Source organism: Herpailurus yagouaroundi, unplaced genomic scaffold (assembly GCF_014898765.1).
Source record: "Herpailurus yagouaroundi ecotype Mexico unplaced genomic scaffold, PumYag 193, whole genome shotgun sequence".
Taxonomy (NCBI): domain Eukaryota; kingdom Metazoa; phylum Chordata; class Mammalia; order Carnivora; family Felidae; genus Herpailurus; species Herpailurus yagouaroundi.
In genome coordinates, this window is record NW_024412424.1 from 1,193,512 (window position 1) to 1,215,388 (window position 21,877).

The 21,877-nt window shown below is 51.1% G+C and overlaps 2 protein-coding genes across 10 annotated transcripts in view; one reads left to right on the forward strand and one right to left on the reverse strand.

Moving 5' to 3' along the window:
* Positions 1-96: 96 nt before the first annotated feature.
* CUNH19orf44 (chromosome unknown C19orf44 homolog) lies at positions 97-20,365 on the forward strand. Of its 8 annotated transcripts, none has more exons than XM_040444820.1 (11): positions 97-200; positions 1,581-1,777; positions 1,875-2,038; positions 4,689-5,451; positions 7,566-7,878; positions 13,324-13,397; positions 14,337-14,751; positions 16,087-16,182; positions 18,025-18,191; positions 19,723-19,803; positions 19,947-20,365. In XM_040444820.1, the coding sequence occupies exons 4-11, from the start codon at positions 4,690-4,692 to the stop codon at positions 20,112-20,114; spliced, it is 2,076 nt and encodes a 691-aa protein (XP_040300754.1). In that variant the 5' UTR covers positions 97-200; positions 1,581-1,777; positions 1,875-2,038; position 4,689; the 3' UTR covers positions 20,115-20,365. The 8 variants fall into 8 exon arrangements, with proteins under 8 accessions (XP_040300754.1, XP_040300750.1, XP_040300749.1 ...); XM_040444816.1 differs by having other exon boundaries at positions 1,875-1,954; positions 19,583-19,803; XM_040444815.1 differs by lacking the exon at positions 1,875-2,038 and having other exon boundaries at positions 19,583-19,803.
* The window catches only part of CHERP (calcium homeostasis endoplasmic reticulum protein), an 18,863-nt gene continuing 17,291 nt past the window's right edge, over positions 20,306-21,877 (reverse strand). For both annotated transcript variants that reach the window (XM_040444814.1, XM_040444812.1), the window contains exon 17: positions 20,306-21,805. In XM_040444814.1, the coding sequence (XP_040300748.1) occupies positions 21,612-21,805 (194 nt within the window). In that variant the 3' untranslated portion in view covers positions 20,306-21,611. The remainder of the gene's footprint in view (positions 21,806-21,877) is intronic.

The window sequence follows — 21,877 nt, forward strand, 5'->3', positions numbered from 1 at the left end:
GGGCCCGCCCAGGCACTACCACCCTCCCGGCGCGCCGCGATTATGACGTGAGGCCCCATTGGTCCTCGGGGCGCGGCGCGCGCTGGGATATGTAGTCTCTTCCGCCCTGGCGCAGTTGCCGGGGGCAACGGTCCCATCCGGCCGGAGTGTCTAGCTGGGAGCGCAGCGACGGCCTCTGCGGATGGACATCGTGGGAGGAGGTTGGCGGGGTTGGCCCCGTTGCTGCCGGGCTTGGCGACCGGTTTTGGGAGAGGAGTTGCGGGAAATGGGGAACGTTCTGGAGCTGGGCTTGTCGGGCTGAGGGAGGGTAGGGGCCTCACGCCTGGTTCCCCGTCGGGGCCCATTTGGGATCGTGGTCCGGGGTGGGTCGCTCCAGGCCGGTGGGGGGGGGGGGGCAGTTGAGGGGGGTGGGAAGAGCCCGATGGGGTGAGAGGCGCCTGTGTGTTCAAAGTTAGGTTTATTTATCTTTAACAACTTTATTGAGGATGCGTTTACCTACCGTACAATCCACCCCTTGTAAGTGCACAACTCTGTTACTTTAATAAGTTTACTAAGTGGGGCAAGCGTCACCAAGATCCAGCTTTAGAACTTTTCTGTCTACCCAAGGATATCACTCCTGGCCCTTTGCAGTCCCTCCTCGCTCCTACTCCCAGCCCCAGGCAACCACTGATGTGCTTTCTGACTATAAAGTTGCCTTTTCTGGATGATCCTTATGAATGGGGTCATACAGTATATGGTTACTTTCCCTTAGCATGATGTGTCCGAGATATATGCATGCATGTTGTTGTATGTATCCATATTCTTTTCTTTAGTGCTGAATAGTATTTCATTGGATGGATGGACCTCGGTTCTTATCCATTCACTAGTTAATGGACTTTTGGGTTGTTTCCACTTTTTGCCTACTATGAATAATAATTAATATGAACATTTGCATACATTTCAATCACCTTTGGCTACATGGGAACTGCCAGACTGTTTTCCAAATTGGTGACTGTACCATTGTAATGTTCCATGACTGTGTATGAGGGCACCAATTTCTTCACACCCTCAGCAACACTTGTTATTATCTACAGTTTCTAATTTATTTATTTATTTATTTTTTTTTTTGATGTTTATTTTTGAGAGAGAGACAGAATGCAAGTGGAGGACGGGCAGAGAGGGAGGGAGAAACAGAATCTGAAGCAGGCTCCAGGCTCCACCCTGTGAGCACAGAGCCCGGACTCAGGCTTAACTCACAAACCATGAGATCACGATCTGAGCCGAAGTTGGATACTTAACCGACTGAGCCACCCAGGCGCCCCATCTGTGGTTTTGATTGTAGGCATTCTAGCGGCTGTGAACTGGGATCTGGTGGTTTTGATTTGCATTTGCCTAATGGCTAGTGATGTTGAACATCGTTTCATGTGCTTATTGGCCATTTGTATGTTTTCTTTTTTTTTCAGCGAGGTATCTGTTCATATCCTTTGCCCATAGGTTTGTTTTTAATTGTGTTTTAAAAATATATCGATTTTAGTTGTGATGCAACGGATAGAACATAAAACTTGCCGTTGTAACCATTGTTGATTTCTTTTTAAACCTAGGGAGACTTTTCAGAAAAACTAGATGCTGTTAAACCTGGCCTGGTGGTCGGGCTTTCCCTCTGACCCACAGAATGGTGGGGGCTGAGTCACCTCCTGAGCCTCGGTTAGAAAAATATCAACCAAGGTAGCTGTTGACGTTCCAGCAGTCTCTACTTCCTCTTTACCACGTCCTCCCTGCTGAAAGCCCGCTAATGCAGGTATTCCAAACACTATTATCTAAATCTTACCATTTCTTCCATGTCCTACAATGAACATCGGAATCTTATGAAGGGAATAATTGTCATCGTTTTACAGATGAGCAAGCCGAAGCACAGAGTGGTCAAGTAACTTGCCCAGCATCACACAGGCTAGGACTCCTGCACTGTTTCTGTCAGGTGTGGTTGGTTTTGCCTTCACTGACCCCTGTGGTCAGGCCTGTGCGAGGCGCTCTAAGTACCCAGATGGGGATGAGCAAGCAGGTAACGCCACGCAGAAAAACAGAGTCAAAGAAAAACGATTCACTCTTCTGCAGACAGAATCTTAGGGCTGGGTTCAATGTTTTTCCTCTCACAAAACATTTGAGTTCAGCTTTTTTTTTTTTTTTTTTTTTTTTTTAATAAGTTTGTTTATTTTCAGACATAGAGCGAGTGCAGGGAAGGGGCAGAGAGAGGGGAAGAGAGAGAATCTCGACCAGGCTCCATGGTGTCAGCACAGAGCCCGATGCCAGGCTGGAACTCACGAACCGTGAGATCGTGACCTGAGCTGAAATCAAGTATCAGACACTTAATGGACTGAGCCACCTCGGTGCCCCTGAGTTCAGCTTTGAAAGGTGCATAAGACAGACGGTTGCCAGATTTTACAAATAAAAGTATGGGACACCCAGTTGAATTTGAATTTGAGATAAACAACCAATAATTTTTTAGTATGAAACTATTTGGAACATACTACTTTTTAGTATAAAAATATGTGGGTCATACTTCTATTTTAACAATTATTGGGGCACCTGGGTGGCTCAGTCAGTTGATCGTCTGACTCTTGACTTTAGCTTAGGTCATGATCCCAGGCTTGTGAGATCGAGCCCCGCATTCGGCTCCGTGCTGAGTATGGAGCCTGCTTAAGATTCTTTCACCCCGGGTGTCAGGGTGGCTTACTTGGTTAAGAGTCCAACTCTTGGTTTCGGCTCAGGTCATGATCTCACAGTTTGCGGGTTCGAGCTCTGTGTCCAGCTCTGTGCTGACAGTGAGATCCTGGTTGGGATTCTCTCTCTCTCCTCTCTTTGTTCCTCCCCTGCTCGTGTGTGTGTGCTCTTGCTTTCTCTCTCAAAATAAGTACATAAACTTAAAAAAAAAAAAAAAAAGATTCTTTCTCTCTCTCTCTCTCTCCCTCTGCTTCTCTACCCTCCTTATGCTCTCTCTCTTAAAAAAAATTATTTAGTCTTTATCTTATTCACGTCCCTGGGTGTCCTGTATTTAATCTGGTAATCCTCGTAAGATTGTTTTCCAAGTGGACAGGGATGGGAAAAAAGGCTCCTTCAGGTCTCACAGTGAATTCTTTTTAAACAACAAAATAACACTTGGCCTTGTTAAAACACTCAAACAGGATGGAAACGAGCAGTGGTTTCCCCCGCTGAAGGCTGTTCACCAACGTGTGCGCACAACACGTGATCAACATTGGGTGGGTGCTGCTGTGTCCGTCTGTAGCCCCTCCACCCTTCCAGGGCCGTGGTTTTTACCCTCAAACTTTATTTTTAAAAAAATTTTTTTAACATTTATTTATTTTTGAGAGACAGAGAGAGGCAGAGCATGAGCAGGGGAGGGGGAAAGAGAGAGAGAGAGAGATACAGAATCCGAAGGAGGCTCTAGGCTCTGAGCTGTTTGTTAGCACAGAGCCTGACGCGGGGCCTGAACTCTCAAACTGCAAGACCACGGCCTGAGCCGAAGTCAGATGCTCAACCGACTGAGCCACCCAGGCGCCCCAGGTGGGTCTTACCCTTAAAGTGAAGTGAGATTTTCTGCGGAGGGGAGGGTCCTTAAATACACAGGCTGATGTTAAGCAGTTCCTTGTGAGAGAGCTGAGGATACTTGGATAAAGGAGGAGCGCTGATGTGGGGAGCCAGTGGGGAGCAGGACTCTTGGAGTAGTGGTCGTGTCACTGGCCAGGCAGTGGAGCTCTGTCAGGAACAAGGGGGCCTTTGGAATCGGACCTGAGCTTTGAATTTGGCTCTGTTGCTCACCAGCCAGGGGACCTTGACCGGTGACCTTAACCGGTGACCTAACCTTCAGGTGCTTTTATTTCTTTCACCTCCTCTTTAAAACGGGAGCTGGCGGGGGGAGGTGACACTAGCTGCCTCAAGGTTGCATGAGGATTAAAACAGATAATACAGCTCTGAGCAGAGCGCCGGGCTCACTGTTGGAGGCTGAGAGGCACTGGCTCTTCTGTCTGACGTGCAACGTGTCTCCTTTAAGAGCTTGGCATCAGGCAAACCATAAGAGACTCTTAAACGCTGAGAACAAACTGAGGGTTGCTGGAGGGGAGGCGGGTGGGCAGATGGGCTAGATGGGTGATGGGCATTAAGGAGGTCGCTTGTTCGGATGAGCACGGGGTGTTATATGTAAGCGATGAATTACTAAATCCTACTGAAAGCAATAGCACGCTACGTGTTAACTAATTTGAATTTAAATAAATGTCAAAAAAAGACCTGGCATCGAACAGTAATTCAGCCGGTGGTACTGGGTGTTGACGTTTTCATTGACATCATGGGGCTTGAAGGGAGCGCTTCAGGCAGACTGCAAAGAAAGATTTGATCTTTAAAATGGGAGGTGCTGAGGGGCGCCTGGGTGGCTCAGTCAGTTAAGCGACTGACTCTTGGTTTCGGCTCAGGTCATGATCTCACAGTTTTGTGAGTTCGAGCCCCACAGCGGGCTCCGTGCTGACCTTGTGGAGCTTGCCTGGGATTCTCTCTCCCTCTCTCTCTCTGCCCCTCCCCTCCTCGCTGTGTATGTCTCTCTCAAAAACAAATAAACTTAAAGTAAATAAAATGGGAGGCCTTGAGAGATTTGAATGCATGGTATGAACACCAGGTAGGTATTCTTACTCTAAGTTTTCTTTCTTCACCACCCCCCCCCCCAGAATGGCTTCCAGAAGAAGAACCGGCCATCCCACGCGCAATATTTTTGGTGATTTTAGTGATCTTTCCTTAGAGGATTCAAGAATGGAAGAAATCAGAAACTTGAAAATCGGTAGAAGTCTTACCCAAGTAGCACCCGGCCGCAGCAGATTTCTCAAAGGACACCAAACTATGGGTGTAAAATACTCACTCCCGAAAGAGAATGCTGTTGTGGAGGGTGGGCTCAGAGTGTCTTCGGGGAGACCCCCGATCACTGCCTCGAAGCTCAGGGCCAGCGCTGCGCTCACAAAACTGGCTCAGCTGGAAACCAAGATCATGAATCGTAAAGCTCAGGCGGATTTGTCTGATGTGGAATCTGACCTGAAGACCCCCGAGGACAGTCTTCCGAGGAGCGCAGATACAGCCCTTCCCAGGAGCACAGTCGGACTTTCCTCACACGGCCCAGAGAAAACCCAGAAACAAGCCCATGAAACTCCCACGGCCGGGAGCGGCACACAGAGTGGGAAGGTCAGTAGGTTTCTAAAGAAGAGGGAACCACGCGTTGAAAATGGGTTCCCTGAAACACATTGTGGAAAAGAGAGGAGTTTTCAAACACCCAAAGAGAAAAAACCCACTAGAAAACTAGATTCTCCAGACAGCGATGAGGAGGAAATGAAAGAGTTGCTAGGAGGCTTGGTAGAATCTTCTAGAGAAAAAGAAACATACACGAATCGGCGTTTCGTCAGCTCCAAAGTCAGTGAGAAAGAACAAACAAAAGTATTCTCGGTAAGTTTTTACGTATTCTTTTTTTTTTTTTTTACTATTTATTTGTGAGAGAGAGAGAGAGGGAGCGAGCACACATGAGCAGGGAAGGGGCAGAGAGAGAGAGGGAAACACAGAATCCGAAGCAGGCTCCAGGCTGTGAGCTGTCAGCCCAGAGCCCGACACGGGGCTCAAATTCACGAACTGTGAGATCGTGACCTGAGCCAGAGTCGGAAGCTTGACCAACTGAGCCACCCAGCCTTCCCTGCATGTATTTATTCTTTGTTTGTTTTTTTTTAATGTTTATTTTTGAGAGAGAGAGAGACAGAATGTGAGTGGGGGAGGGGCAGAGAGCGAGGGAGACACAGACTCCAAAGCAGGCTCCGGGCTGTGAGCTGTCAGCACAGAGCCTGTCGCGGGGCTTGAACCCATGAACCGTGAGATCATGACCTGAGCCGAAGTTGGAAGCTTAACCGACTGAGCCACCCGGGTGCCCCTGCGTGTATTTATTCTTAACCAAGCCTCGCGTCTGCACTCTGTGTCACAGCGCTTTATAAAGGGTTGACAGCAGCCGTCACCCGTAAGCTACTTGAGGAAGGGATTTGACAAGGAACCGTTGGGCTCCAGCCAATCACGGCTGCCTGTTTTGGGCCTGCCGCGAGGTGACAGGGTTTGGGACATTAGGCAGTTTTGCAATATCTGGAGTAAGTGTGTGCAGCAGAGGCCTGCACTTTGTATGACGGATCGTGGTGCCGCACAGGAAACTTGCGACAGCTGCGTTTCTGTTTTTCAAAATTGAGATGAAATTCACATAATCTAAAATCCACATTTTTACTTTCGTTCCTTTTTTATTTTTTAAAGTTTATATATTTATTTTGAGAGAGAGAGAGAGAGAGAGAGAGAGAGCGCTCGAGCAACGGAGAGAGAGGGAGAGAGAGGATCTCAAGCAGGTTCCACACTGTCAGCACAGAGCCCAACTCAGGGCTCGAACCCACAAACCGGGAGATCAAGACCTGAGCTGAAATCAAGAGTCGGATGCTTAACCGACTGAGCCATCCAGGCATCCCTCAAATTAACATTTTAAAAACAAACAGTTCAGTGCCATTTAGTCCATTCGTGATGTCGTGCCAGTGTACTACCTCTGTCTAATTCCAGAACGTTTCCATCAACCCCTGAGGAGACCCTGTACCTGTTAAATGATCATTCCTTGTTTTCCCCTCCCTCCAGCACCTGGAAATTACTAATCAGCTTTCTGTGTCCGTGAATTTGCCTGTTCTGGACATTTCACATGCACGGAATCATCCAGTACGTGGTCCTGTGTGACTGGCAGCTTTTCTGAGCATAATGTTTTCGAGGTTCATCCACATCGTAACATGAGTCAGTGTTTCCTTCCTTTTCATGGCCGAGTAATATTCCATCGTGTCAATATACTACATCTTCTGTATCCACCATCCACTGATGGGCATTTGGGTCTTTTCCACCCTTTGGCTACTTGTGAATAGTGCTGTTAGGAGCATTTGTATACACGTATCTGTTTGAGTCCCTGTTTTCAATTTTTGGGGCTCTCCCTACCAGTGGAATTACCGGGTCCTGTGGTAATTCTCTGTGTGACTTACTGAAGCAGTGCCAGACTTTTCCAAAGCAGCTGTGCCGTTTTGCATTCCCGGCCACAGTGCACGAGGGTTCCAGTTTCTCCACACCCTCTCCAACGCTGGTTATTAGAGCTAGCACTTGTTACTAGAGCCATCTTAGTGGGTATAAAGTGACGGAAAGGCTGCATTTTAAGGGGGAAAAAAATATGCCCATTTATTTTGATTCTGCTGCAGGCTCAGGCTTTCCTAGATCATGCACTCAGGGGCCTTAATTTAGAAACGGTGTAATTAACCAAATTTGTTTGAAAGCCATGTGATATTTCTGATTATTTGTGCAGTGTTTCTGCACTGCAGTCCCAATATTATCTCATCTGAATGTTGTACCTTGACTTCTAGAGATGAAGGGAGAGAAAGAAAGGGGCTCAGAGAGAGAGAACTCTTTGATCGCCAATCCTTGGCCTGCCCTACTCTGGCCGCATTATTCAGTGATAAGGACTTCCTTGTCACCTGTTTGATAATTAATTTCATTTATTTCCGCCAAAGTAGGATCAGATCCCAACTCAACCAAGAATCCTTTCACTACCCAGTGAGGAACCTCCCGGCCCAAAGCCATTTCGGACATCATGTCTGCCAGCCTCACAGTCAGCAGACGGGACCCTTCGCGGCACGCGCTCAAAAGCTCGCTCCCCACAGACTCACGCTGCAGGGGACACAGCCGCCTGCACAGCATCACTGTCCATCACTGGCACCTTTTCAAAATCAGCCTCCATGACGCCACATGGCAAGCTCTCCCCTGGAAGGAGTGAGCCTGAGCCTCACGATCAGTCGCCCTCAGAAGCTGCCGATGACAGCCTGAATGGTAACCCATAGCCCTGTGCCCACCTGTCACCCTAGGCAGGAAGGGCAAGACCACCTAGAGGGTCCCTGGTGGGGGGGGGGGTCACTGGGTATTGCCGTGGGGAATGCATCGGTCATGCCACCCCTTCCTGGTGGAAGAGCCAAGTCAGATTTTTGCTCTTTTTTTTTTTTTTTTTCTTTTAATTTACATCCAAGTTAGTTAGCATATGGTACAACAATGATTTCAGGAGTAGATTCCTTAATGCCTCTTACCCATTTAGCCCATCCCCCCTCCCACACCCCCCACCCGTAACCCTGTTTGTTCTCCATATTTAAGAGTCTCTTAGTTTTGTCCCTCTCTCTGTTTTTATATTATTTTTGCTTCCCTTCCCTTATATTCACCTGTTTTGTGTCTTGAAGTCCTTATATGAGTGAAGTCATATGATATTTGTCTTTCTCTGACTAATTTTGCTTAGCATAATACTCTCTAGTCCATCCACGTAGTTGCGAATGGCAAGATTTCATTCTTTTTGATTGCTGAGTAATACTCCATTGTATGTGTGTATGTATGCATATATATATATATATGCATACACACAGACACACACACATATATATATACACATGTGTATATATGTGTGTGTGTGTGTGTGTGAGAGAGAGAGACTTGGTCCCTCCATATATATATGTGTGTGTGTGTGTGTGTGTGTGTGTGTGTGTGTGTGTGTGTACATATACATGTATATATATATATATGTATATGTACACACACACACACATACACACACATATACAATGGAGTATTACTCAGCAATCAAAAAGAATGAACTCTGGCCATATATATATATGTATACATCTTCTTTATCCATTCATCCATTGATGGACATTTGGGCTCTTTCCATCCTTTGGCTGTTGTTGATAGTGCTGCTGTAAACATGGGGGCGCATGTGTCCCTTTGAAACAGCACACCTGTATCCCTTGGATAAATACCTAGTAGTGCAATTGCTGGGTCGTAGGGTAGTTCTATTTTTAGTTTAGTTTTTTTTTTTCAATGTTTATTTATTATTTTTGGGACAGAGAGAGACAGAGCATGAACGGGGGAGGGGCAGAGAGAGAGGGAGACACAGAATCGGAAACAGGCTCCAGGCTCCGAGCCATCTGCCCAGAGCCTGACACGGGGCTCGAACTCACGGACCGTGAGATCGTGACCTGGCTGAAGTCGGACGCTTAACCGACTGTGCCACCCAGGCGTCCCATCTATTTTTAGTTTTTTGAGGAACCTCCATACAATTTTCCAGAGTGGCTGCACCAACTTGCATTCCCACCAACAATGCAAAAGACATCCTCTTTCTCTGCATCCTTGCCAACATCTGTTGTTGCCTGAGTTTTTTTTTTTAGCCATTCTGACTGGTGTGAGGTGGTATCTTATTGTGGTTTTGATTTGTATTTCCCTGATGATGAGTGATTTTGAGCATTTTTTCATGTGTCTGTTAGCCATCTGGATGTCGTCTTTGAAGAAGTGTCTATTCATGTCTTTTGCCCATTTCTTCACTGGGTTGTATTTTGGGTGTTGAGTTTGATAAGTTCTTTATCGATTTTGGATACTAACCCTTTATCTGATATGTCGTTTGCAAATGTCTTCTCCCATTCCGTCTGTTTTCAGTTTTGCTGATGGTTTCCTTCGCTGTGCAGAAGCTTTTTCTTTTGATGAGGTCCCAATAGTTCATGTTTGTTTTTGTTTCCCTTGCATCTGGAGACGTGATGAGTAAGAAGTTGCTGTGGCCAAGGTCAAAGAGGATTTTGCCTGCTTTCTTCTCAAGGATTTTGATGGTTTCCCGTCTTATGTTTGGGTTTTATCCATTTTGAGTTTATTTTTGTGTATGGTGTAAGAAAGTGGTCCAGGTTCATTTTTCTGCATGTCGCTGTCCAGTTTTCCCAGCACCACTTGCTGAAGAGACTGTCTGTATTCCATTGGATACTCTTTCCTGCTTTGTCAAAGATTAGTTGGCCAGACGTTTGTGGGTCCATTTCTGGGTTCTCTATTCTGTTCCATTGATCTGAGTGTCTGTTTTTGTGCCATGTTCTGTCTTTAGTGTTTTCATTCAGTAACCCTGACCAATTACAGAGCAATAACCTGAAAACAAAATCCTAGAGCCACATACGACAAAAAGGCAACGCGATTTTTCTTTTGGTGAAAGAGGAATTTACCTCCTTTCCTTTTTATATTCAGAAAAGGGAGTAAATCTCTAACCCGTCACAATTAGACACTTCTGTTATTTCAAATTATTCAATATTATTTTTATCCCAATATTACACATATTTAAGAAAGAAAGGAGAAAGAGAAAAGATGTGTACCCAACACTTAATGTCTTCCTTCTGGGGTGCTTCATTGTGAGACCCAAATTAAAATGTTTTTATTTTTTTAATTTTTTTTTAATGTTTATTTTTGAGAGACAGAGAGACAGAGCATGAGCCAGGGAGGGGCAGAGAGAGAGGGAGACCCAGGATCCGAAGCAGGCTCCAGGCTCTGAGCTGTCAGCACAGAGCCCGACACGGGGCTCAAACCCACGAACTGTGAGATCATGACCTGGGCCGAAGTCGGACGCACAACTGACGGAGCCACCCAGGCGCCCCTAAACTGTGTCTTGAGGGCCTGCTGGGCACTGGCACGTGCCAAGGGTTGTGTTAGCAAGAAGACGATAGCATACAGGCCAACACAAGCCCTGCCCCCTGTGTGCTGGGTGACCCGTAGCTCGTGACTCTGGTAGGGGATGAAAAAAGAGCTTTTTCCTGCTACCCTTCTACGTTCCTGGCGGGAGCTCTGCAACAAAAGACAGATTGAGAGAAAAGCATACTGTTATTAAATAGATGTTAAATATTCAACGTAAGTTTTACGCGACACAGAGCCTTCCTAAGGAAACCAGACCTGGGAAAAAAAAAAAAAACAGTTAAGTGTGTGAGCGTTTTTACTCTAGGCTCGATGAGGAGTGGAAGGTACTGGAAAAACGTGATCAGACAAAAGGAAACGAGCTAAGGGTGGTAAATGGGGGCAGACTTGGCAAGGCCTGCTGTGATTCCTCTTGGGGTCCCTCTGTCTTGGAAACGGGATGCTCCTTTCCTCTGGGTGGCGGCGGGGGGGGGGGGGGGAATCACTTCTCACATGAGACCCTTGCAGCAGGTCAAGGGAGAAGGGCAGAGGATTCTTGCAGCGCGTGCCATGTTCAAGTTCCCTCCCGTCTGAGATATTCAGTAGGCCAAGGTGCTGTATTTTGGGGTAGCGTGTCCTGAATCCCATCACAGACTAACGTGGGTATTCATGCCCTGGGAGGTCAGCAGTAGAAGCTCTATTGGGGTGGGGTTTGGGGGGAAGTATTGCCATGAAGGGTGGTTTCTTCCGGTGCCCTTGTTAGGGTCGGAGAACGCAGGGGGATGGGCTCTTGGCTGCCGACGTGAGACACCCCTTTGAGCTCCCTCAGTGGCTCTGATCCTTGGGCCCGAGAGTTTGGTAAGTGGGTGTCCCTGCTCCCCTGGCCCCACGTCACCTCCCTCATCATGTGGATGGGAAGACGGGTGTAGGCTGGTGGGGCAGGTGACAGACCCAGGTTCCTCCCTTTCTGCTGTTTGTCCACACTGCCGGTCCCGGCAGCCCTTCTGTCCTCACTGCTGGCCTGGAGGGGCCTCTCCTGGTGGCCAGCCCCTGCCCTCCCTCGTCCAGATGTAGCTTCGAGGGAGGGAGGCAGCTGGCAGTGGTGAGCACATTCTGAGTCTGATGTAGCTGGGTGGGCGTCCTGGCCCTGCCTCTTACCGGTTGTGCAGTCTCGGGCGCTTTGTGCCTCAGTTTTCTCATCCGTCAAGTGGGGGCAGAGCCACAGAAGTGGCTGTGAAGCCCCTCAGCTGGCCCTCTGCTACAGGAGGCGCGTGCGTGCTAGGGTTGGCCTACATGACGGTAACGTTCCTCGGCCAGTGGCAATGCCGTTCCCAAGTGCTCAAGTTCAGAATCACCTCTATGCCTTTGCCCTGGGCCAGCCGGACGCCTTTTAGTTCAGACGCTTTGTCCAGGGATGTGTCTTTGGACCTGCCTGCCACGTGAATGGCAGTGACAGAAGCAGAGAGCTCGGAGGAGGCGTGAGCCCCCAGGACTGGGGTGACGGGGGGATTCACTCTAGGGCTTAGGATGGGCAGGTGCGGGGGGCAGGTGGTGTGGACCTCCCTCTGTCTCTCTCTCTCTCTCTCTTGCCTCCAGCCCTATGCCTGCTGCCCAGAGGACCCCACTCTTGCCTGTTCCTACCAACTTTCTCTCTCTCTGTCTCTCTCTCTCTCTGTCTCTCTCTCTCTCTCTCTGTCTCTCTCACACCCCGCCCCCTGCCCGTGTTTCAGGGCTTGAACTGAACTGTGCAATAGAAGTTGCTGCCAACTTTGGCTGATGTCCACTGCCCACCCACCTAGAGGAGTGGGCTCATCTGTTGGGTTCTCAGAGGTCTGTTTGGAACACCAGAACTCCACAGAGGATTCTAGACTCCCAAGTCTCAGGCACTGGCGACTGGCCAGCTGGCATGCCGAATGCTGGTTCTCCTTGGGCTCCTGTGCCCTTAACTTGCTTTAAGTGGGAACTTACGACACTTCGGGTCTAGTTTTATGTCTGCTTGAGTTGTCCCACACCCCACCCCCCCTACCTTGCACACACTTGGCACCACACATTCTTTACCGTGTTGCTGTCATCTACTCATCTGGCTCAGTGTCTGTTTTTATAACTAAAGAGGCTTTTTTTTAAATGTTTATTTGTTGGGGCGCCTGAGTGGCTCAGCCGGTTAGGTGTCTGTCTTTGGCTCAGGTCATGGTCTCGTGGTCTGTGAGTTTGAGCCCCACATCGGGCTCTGTGCTGATAGCTCGGAGCCTGGAGCTGCTTCGGATTCTGTGTCTCCCTCTCTCTCTGCTCCTCCCCCACTCACGCTGTGTCTCTCTATGTCTCAAAAATAAACAAACATTAAAAACACTTAAAATGTTTATTTTGGGGGGGGAGGGGTACAGAGAAAGGGGTACAGAGGATCCAAAGGGGGCTCTACACCGACAGCAGCAAGCCCGGTGCAGGGGCTTGAATTCACGAACCGTGAGATCGTGACCTCAGCCACAATCCAGAATTGGACACTTAACCGACTGAGCCACCCACGTGCCCCGAAATGAAGCTTTATTGGAACCCAGCCCCATCCATTTGTTTACACGTGGTCTGTGGTGGTTTTTGCACCATAACGACAGAGCTGAGTTAACTGTGGTACAGTCTCAGGTGCAAAGTGGAAACCATTTACTAGTTAGGGAAAACACGTGTAGATCCCTGTGCTGGCTTATTAAGGACCAAGACTGCACGCTTCTGTGTTTCTATTCTTAGCACTTAGCCCAGTGCCTATGACATAATGGTAAATGCCGTGTGGTATGTAAATGAGTGAATGTCATGTTGCATTTTTAATTACAGATTTTCGAATCAATCTTTTATCCCTCGATGATCTGGCTCCAGCTGTCAGTGAGAACTCAGACTTGGAACGGAAAGTGAGTACAGCCAACTTAATTTTTCACGGTAGGTTACATGGAGACGCTTGGTAGCATTGTACTTCCTTTAGGCCCGTAGGTCTTGGCCTAACCCCCGGGGGACCCTTGACAGGTCTGGAGACAGTTTTGATTATCGTGACTGGGGTGGAGATTGCTGCCGGCGTCTGGTGGGTGGTGGCCAGGGATGCCGCTCAGTGTCCTGCAATGCACAGGACAGCCCCCACTGCAAAGAGCGTTTAGGCTTCAAATGTCAGGAGTGCCCCGGGTGAGAGATCCTGATGTAGGTGAAAACAGAATAAAGCTAGTTAATGTGGCAGGTGATTAAAGCAGGTCCCACTTAGGGGTGCCTGGCTGGCTCGGTCGGCGGAGCGTGCGACTCTTGACCTTGGCTCAGGTCGCGATCTCACAGTTCGTGAGTCTGAGCCTCATGTGGGGGCTCTGCGCTGGCAGTGTGGATTCTCTCTCCCTCTCTGCCCCTCCCCCACTCATGCTGTCCCTTTCTCTCAAAATAAATAGTAGATAAACTTAAAAAAAGAAAAAAGAAAAAAAGCGGGTCCCCCTTGAACTGCCCCATAAGAACACCACACTGACCTGTACTCATCATAGTGCCCCATTGTGGTTCTTGCCATATTAGTAACCTCCTCACTATGGAACTTGCAGGCACTGTTTTAATAATACATAATAATGACATTGTAACAGATTTCAACCACGTGCCCCCTAAGCGTGCTCACACCATCAGTGTTAAAATACAGCAGCCCCAAAGCATCTCAAGAATATTGCTCACGGTACTGGGCCTGCTCAAAACCCCTGAAGGACCAGCGTGGACCCTTCCCTGCTGGGCCCCCTAGGTACCCTGCACTCCATTCTAATGCGGTGGTACTTTGAGCGTGTTGATCGTTCGAAACCACTTTCCCGTGACCTCTGTCACCCTCCCTTTAGAAAGAAGGGCAGCGGGAAAAGGCATCCAGCCAAAGTCCCCAGGCAGGGGGCCCTCCCACTGGAAGCGAGATCTCAGAGTGCCTGAGCGAGCCATCGGCTTCCTCTGCCGGGCCTGAGGATGCTTCCAGCCCGAGGCCAACGTCTCAGGAGCCCACGGCCAGCACAGTGAGCTCGGCTTACTCAGAAGATTTTGAAAAATCCCCACATTCGACAGCATCCGAGTCAAGGGCCCGTTCCAAGTCTCCTGAAAGGACGCTGGACACTCTGTCAGAATCCTCTGCAAGCCTGAAGACAGACCTTCCCCTGCGAACGCTCAAACCTTGGAAAAAGCAAGTCAGGGACGTTACAAGAGTCATCATGAAGGAGACGGCTGTGCAGACCCTCGAGCCCGCCTTCACCTACCAGTGGGTGGAGGGTAAGTGTGTGGGCCCCGGGGGGGAGGCGCTGGCTCCCAGGGCGCGTGCCGTGGGCATCCTTGGAAGCATGACGAAGACTTCAGGGTCTGTCATTGTTAAGCAGCTGGGGGGCCTCGGTGCCCCGTTCCCTCTTCCAAGGACGAGGGGCAGCCGCCCTGGGTGTCTCCGACTGCCCCCCCGAGCTCTAAAACATCTGGAAAGGTTTCAGAATCAGGTTCTCAGCTGTGGTGAGCCTGCCCCCGGGGGACCTCAGCGAGGTTGGAGCCAGTTCGGGCTGTCATGACTGGGCGGAGGCCAGGGATGCTGCCCAACGTCCTGCGGTGCCCAGGCTGGCCCTGCCAGGAGATGACCCAGCCCCAAATGTTGGCGGTGCCCAGGGCGAGCCTGGGGACGGCACTGAGCGTGGAACCACCACCTGGGACGGCGAGTCCTCAGGTGGCTTGGGGGTCCCGGCGCGGTGTGTTGTGGTGGATTCTCTTCTGTGGTGCAGGGGACATTGCTCTTCATGGCCAGTGTGAGTTTCCAGGCGTCTGTCTCGTCTCCAGTTTCAGTCTTGGCCCTTCTGGGTGGAAAGGTCCCTTGCTTTTAAACATCCCCCCACTCTCTTTTCTCGTCTAGGTCGCTGCCCACAGCGTAGCCAGGGTTATTCCTGGACTGCACGAGGGCGTATAACACTCTCACCTGCTGTATTCATTTTGATTCAGGGGGGCTTAGCCGTGTCTCAGCCTGGGCTGCACGCTGGGGTGGGTCGTGACCATTTTCTCATTTCTTGGGGAGGAAAGCCAGTCAGACGTGCCAAGTCAGATCACTAGAAGGCCTTCGAGGGTAGTGGAGGCCCAGTTCTGACGTAGAAGCCTCTGTGCTCCTCTCCACGTCCTCCCGCTGCCTGACAACGTAGCCTGTTGTTGACAAATGTGCGCGTTTCTGTCTGTATTATTTTGCGACTTAAGAGCCCTTTGGTAAAACCCAGCTGGTGCCGTTTTCGGCCTGATACCGAAAGAGGAAAACAGGAGTCTAAATCAACCAGCTTGTCAGAGTCCCGGGAACATTCCGAAGCCTTCGTGTGGCCCCTAGGATGGAGGGGAGAAGGAGGCGAGGGCATGATGTCACGGACTGCGGTGATGGCTTGAGCCCGCTCAGCAGACTTGTACCAGGAGACGCCTCCAGAAAGACGGAGGCAGGTTTGGGGAGATCGTAAAGGAGGTTAACAAAGCAAGAAGGTGGCTGTCCTGTTCGGGAGAGGAAAGCACAGACTCGCGTAGCTTATTTCATATGTTGATGAAAGTCACTCTGAATCCTGCCCATCTGCCCCTCCCCCTTTGTCTCCGGGACAGGGCCCGGCGTGGCGGCCGTCGGACCGGCTCTGGGAGGTGCCTACGTGGACCCTGTGCCCATTGCCAGCCACGTCGTCAGCGCGGACTCCATAGAAGGTAACAGTACAGCTCAGCGGGTCCTTGCGGTGAAGTGGACGCATCTTAGCTGCAGGGCTGCCCCCGCCGGGAGGGCTGCTGCCCCACTTCAGTGCTGGGTTTGGGGAGTCTGTGGGTGACATGGTCACAGGCAACTGCCCCGATTCCTGGGACCCCTGACGACAGACTGGGTGTCTGAGAACCTTTGGTCCGTGTTGCCAAAGGACGCCCGTGTCGGATAAGACAGGAATGTTGGGAGTAACACACCTCTAGGCCCTCCACCCCCGCCACGCTGCTTTTATTTTGCGCGCTCCCCTCTGAGCCTTTGCATCCAGAATACATGGTGCTTTTTCCCCTGAAGACACTCGGCAGGTCCTGAGTGTGAGCCAGCGTGGCGGCCACAGGCCTGGACTCCTTTCAGAGTCTGGGGGAGTTGTGGGGTCCTAGGGAGGCCCGGTCCAGCCTGGGGCAGGGGGAAGGGCCTCCCAGCAGCTGCCGGGGGAGCCCAGGCCGCATCAGGTCCCCACGGGGCCACTGGTGGCTCACAGGGCACAAACAAAGGTCCATCTAGGACTTGGGTTTTTGGGGTTTTTTTTTCCCTTTTCAATTAAAAACAAAAAAAATTTTTTAACGTTTATTTGGTTTTGAGAGAGACAGTATGAGTGGGGAGGGGCAGAGAGAGAGGGAGACATAGAAGCTGAAGCAGGCTCCAGGCTCTGAGCTGTCAGCACAGAGTCCGACGCGGGGCTTGAACTCATGGACTGTGAGATCGTGACCTGAGCCGAAGTCGACTGCTTAGCCGACTTGAGCCTAGGCGCCCCTGCCATTTTCAATTTTTTTAAAGATGAAGACATTAAAAATGCACAGGTTGTAACAATTGAAATGTTTGTATCCTTTCAAAAAACTCTTCCATTTAGCTTGCTATTATCTCAGAGATTTTTCTGTTTTCTTGTAGTCTGACAATGATCATTTCTAACAGTTACACAGCTTCCATTTTTCAACATATTTTGAATTTAAATAAAACTTTTATTTCTATTTTTAATTGTATTTTTCAAAGTTTACTTATTTATTCTTGAGAGAGAGAGAGAGAGAGAGAGAGAGACAGCCAGCGCACGCAGGGAAGGGGCAGGGAGAGAATCCCAAGCAGGCTCTGTGCTGTCAGCTCGATCCTACGCACCATGAGATCGCGACCTGAGCTGAGACCGAGAGTCAGACACTTAATCGACTGAGCCACGCAGGAGCCCCTTTAATTGTATTTTTAATTTTAAGTATTTTAGTTTTATGTTTAAAGATACATAACAGGATTTACCCTCTTACCCATTTCTTTAAGAGTTTATTTGAGACAGAGACGGCACAGGTTGGGGGAGGCAGAGGGAGAGAGAGAATCCCACACAGGCTCCGCACTGTCAGTCAGTACAGAGCCCGACGTGGGGCTGGAACTCACGAACTGCAAGATCATGACCTGAGCCGAAACCAAGGGCCAGGACGCTTAGCCGACTGAGCCCCCCAGGCGCCCCTCCTCTTACCCGGTTTTCAGTGTCCAGCTCAGTGGTGCGAGCAGGATTCACATCGTGCGGTTGCAGAACTTGGGGTTTCCTAGACTTCTTCCCGCGGGTGGGACGTTTAGTTGAGGCTTCCGCTTCTGCCTGGGAGCCGAGCATCCCACGTGCAGCTCCTGAGGGTCCCACACAAGCCCGCAGACAGCAGTATTTCTGGTGGCAGCACTTCCAGAGGGCAGCCCCCCTTGGCCCTGCGGGGACGCTGCTGAGCGCGGGGTGGGGGCGGGGGGGGGTGGATGGCCCAGAGCCTCACCCTTGGGGAGACAGGCGGGCAGGTGGGCGGAGTGACACGGAGCTGGTACAGCCCTGACAGCTTACAGCCCGGCCGCGTTGGCGCTCAACGACATGCTGAAGCAGCAGCTGAGCCTGACGCAGCAGTTCGTGGAGGCCAGCCGACACCTGCACGTGTCCCTCCTGCAGTCCCTGGACCGAGACTCCTTCCACTACCACACCCTGGAGGAAACCAAACAGGTGACCGCAGCACACACCCCCTTCCTGGGAGAGAGGGCAGGGGCCTTTGCACGCGAAGGGGGACAGGGCTCAGCCCGGGCAGCAGGGACACCGTGGGCCCAGTCACCTACAGTCCTAGGGAAAGGAGCTGTCCTCGTCCTTGGCGAGAGCAGTATGGGACGGGGGCAGCGAGAGGCAGCCTGGCGTGGGCTGCGGCTGGCTAGGCTGTGTGTGACCTTGGAGCAATGGGGACCTCCTCGGTGGGGGCTCCTGTCCCTCTGCAGACCCGTCCCCAAGCTCTGCCCAGTCCTGTGGGCTGAAGTGCCAAGACTGTCACACTCACCTCTCACTCCCCCCTAAATTTAATTTTTGTTTGATTGTAAAAATTTTCTTCTCATTTTGTAAAAATTTTGTTACAGAGGTGGGTAATTTATAAAGCCGTCCATAATTTCAGAGAGAATTCGATATTCTTTAGATTTTCCCTGTGTAAAATATGAACATTATGTATGAAATACACAATATTATGTATGTTTCATACTATATGTTGTAAGATATATAGCATACTAGGTATTAGATATGATAATGTTTCTAGAGATGGCATCACACCACATGAACTTCTGCACGGTCGTTTCTGGCCTTTTATCCACAAATATCTTGCTTTGTAGTTCTTAAAACTAAGGACTTTGGAACAAAATGGTCACAGTATCATTATAACACCCAAACCAAATGAACTTTTATTTTCTTAGTATTGGTGGATATCCAGGGGTAGATTCCCACTTGGCTCATGCAAGTCGAACATTTTGTTGCTATTTGCTTCTTCAGAATCCAAAGCCTGTGCATCAAGAATGTTTGGGGTCTTTTTAGCCTCCCGATTAGGGCTTAGGGCGGTGGTTCTTGGCTCGGAGCGGCATCAGACCCCGAGGGCCACCAGGGTTCCGCTGGCAGCAGAGGTGGGCCTGGGAGCGGGTGTTCCCCTTTGTGCCCACAGGGGACCCACTTTGAGAACCCCTGCTTACGGGTTTCCCCTGCCCCATCTCTTTGATGTTTCCTTGCAGTTCATTTGTTCAAGTAAACAGGTTGTTTCTTTGACGGTTTCCCGCATCCTGGACTCTGATGATCACACCCCCACGGGGTTCTTTGACTTCAGTTGGTCATACACATCGATTGGTGGGATACAGCTGAAGTGATCTGACCATGTCACCTGCCTATAGCCCCCCGTGGCTCCTCACGGCCTGCTCTGGGCCCTTCTGCCCGCCCCGTGTGCCCTGAGGGCGCCCCCGGTAGCCCCACTCCCTAGCTCCCCCCACCCCCAGCCGTGGTCACGCTTCCCTCTCAGACCCAGTCAGGGCGCATCCCTCGCAGGTGCCTTGGCCAGAGCCTGTCTGGGTTTGTCTCTCCTCTTCTTTCCACAGCATTGTCACGTGGCTTCGCGTCATGGTCTTTTTCTGCCCACCTGCCCTGGAGCCACTGGGGACAGGTGCTGCCTCCAGCACCCAAAGCCTCAGTGGACTGAGGTGGCGGTGGTGACGGCCCCCTGTCCTCTGCCCCACAGTACATCAGGCACCACAGGCCTGCCCCGCTGTCCATGGAGGATGCCCTGGAGGAGGTGGAGGAGGAGCTCTGGGGACCGGAGGTGAGGCGGGATTCGTGGGTTTGAATGGACAAGCGGGTCCAGAACACCGGCTGCGACACACGTTGGTTTCCAGGGGACAGTGGCAGGGGGCAGGCGGTGCCGAGGACTCACCCGAGTGGAATCCCAGCTCCAGCCTTCTTTAGCGGAGTAGTGGAACTCACCCGGCCCCCGAGGGGACGTGCGGGCCGGTGGCAGTGGCCCCACGGGTGGAGTGGTCACCACTCATGGCCGGACGGAGAATGCCAGCCTGTCCGGAGCCCCGCGGAGCTGCTGTGCCGGCCGGGTGCTGGCCGCCCAGTGAGTGGACATAGACGGGAGGGGCCACAGCCCCGTCTGCTAAGCAGGAGCCCGGGCCAGGTGTCCAGGCCGGGCACACCCACATGAGGCGCCAGGGCAGCTCCTGACCTGACCGCACGACTCAGACGCAGTCTCTGCATTCCAGGCACGCCTGCTCCCGACTCGGCTGGAGCACACTTCTAACTTGAACACGCAGAGAAAAAGGTCTTTAAAAAAAGTTTTTATTTGAAGGCAAAACAGTAAAATCCACAAGAAATTGTTAACAGCACGTGTTTACGTTTTATCCTGAATCAGACACGTTTGAACAATTCACAGCTACAGGAAACCTAGAACAAAATCAAATATTTTATCACATCAGGTTGAAAAGTTGGAGAGGACTTTGCATCTTATTGAAAAGAATTTTTCAAAAATGTTTCTGTACAAATAAACGGCACCGCACGAGCTGCCCACAGACGCCAAGCGTGGCCTGTCCCACGCCGTCCCCAGCGTCGCCCAGCAGACCCCGCTCCCTCCTGGCCTCACCTCCCTCGATGGTGGTGGCTGTGTGTGTGGGGGGGGGGGGGGGCAGCAAGGGGAATGAGGAGCGGGAGGCACAGCCAGGGGTCTCCCTCCACACCCTGGAGCGGAAGGTCCACGCGAGCACTGGTGTTGGGTTCCTCTAAGTGGAAAACACAGGCCGAGACGCTAAGGGTACAGACTCTCCGAGGGTGTCATTCTGGGACCTGAAGGTGCCTCAGGTCCGTGTCCTCAGAACCTCCGTTTCTGCAGGTACAGCAAACGGCTGACGTTTGGGGAAAAAATTTCAACGCAAACAACTAAAATAAATGAACTAAGGGCCAGCATGTCTCAGAGGAATCGGGTTTCAAATTCTCACTGGGATCCTCTTAGAGCAACATTCCCTTCTCCAAAACTAAAGACCTGGAGTAAAAACGAGAAGAACCCTGTGTAACTTTGCAAATCAAAAAGGGTTTGTTTTTCTGTTTGGAACCAGCGCCTGGCCTGAGCTTCCCCATCCACCGCACGTCGGCGGGGCACAGGCGGGCAGGGTCGGCTGGCCCCACACCCGCTCCCAGGCTGCCAGGCCGCTCGCCCAGGGCCTCTCCTCCACACGCTCCTACTGCTTTAAGCAGAAGCTCAGATCTGCCCGAGGGGAGAGGTGCGAAACAGCCGTGCCTTAAGATGCCAGGGATTCTCATCCAGGGGTGGAGGGTCTCGTGTTTCTCACTTCGCCGTCAAGGGAAGCAGGCTCTGGCCGCGCGGGCCCGGGCATCTCCTGGCGGGGTCGTGCTTCTACGTTAGAGCGGTTTGCAGGCGGGGCCCGGGGCCTTCCAAGCTATCGAGCATGGCGCTCGTCACTAGGCAGGCTGTGGCCTTCCTTCTCTTCTGCCGCTCCCCAGAGATGGAGGCTGTGTGAGAACTGAGCTGTCCCTACCATCTGTCACTGCCAGTAAGCCAGGAAGGTCCCGGTGGCCAACGCGGTGGCCGAGGCGTGGCTCCCGCCCGCAGAGCGCCTACTTGCACTCGTCCCTGGCCTTCATGCGGGCGATGAAGGAGTAGCTCTTGTTCCTGCGGTAGTTCTCGTAGGGGTCGTCCAGGGCCACGCCCACACCCTTGTACTGGTCCCACTTGTCCCGGACGTCCCCCCCCTTGATGGGGTCCTGGATCCCTTGCTCTTTCACGCCGAGGCCACCAGATCCACTCCAGCCTTAAGAAGAAAGGGGGGAGGGCGGTTATAACCCACGAAAGCCGAAATCTGGCACATTTATGTGTGAAGTGA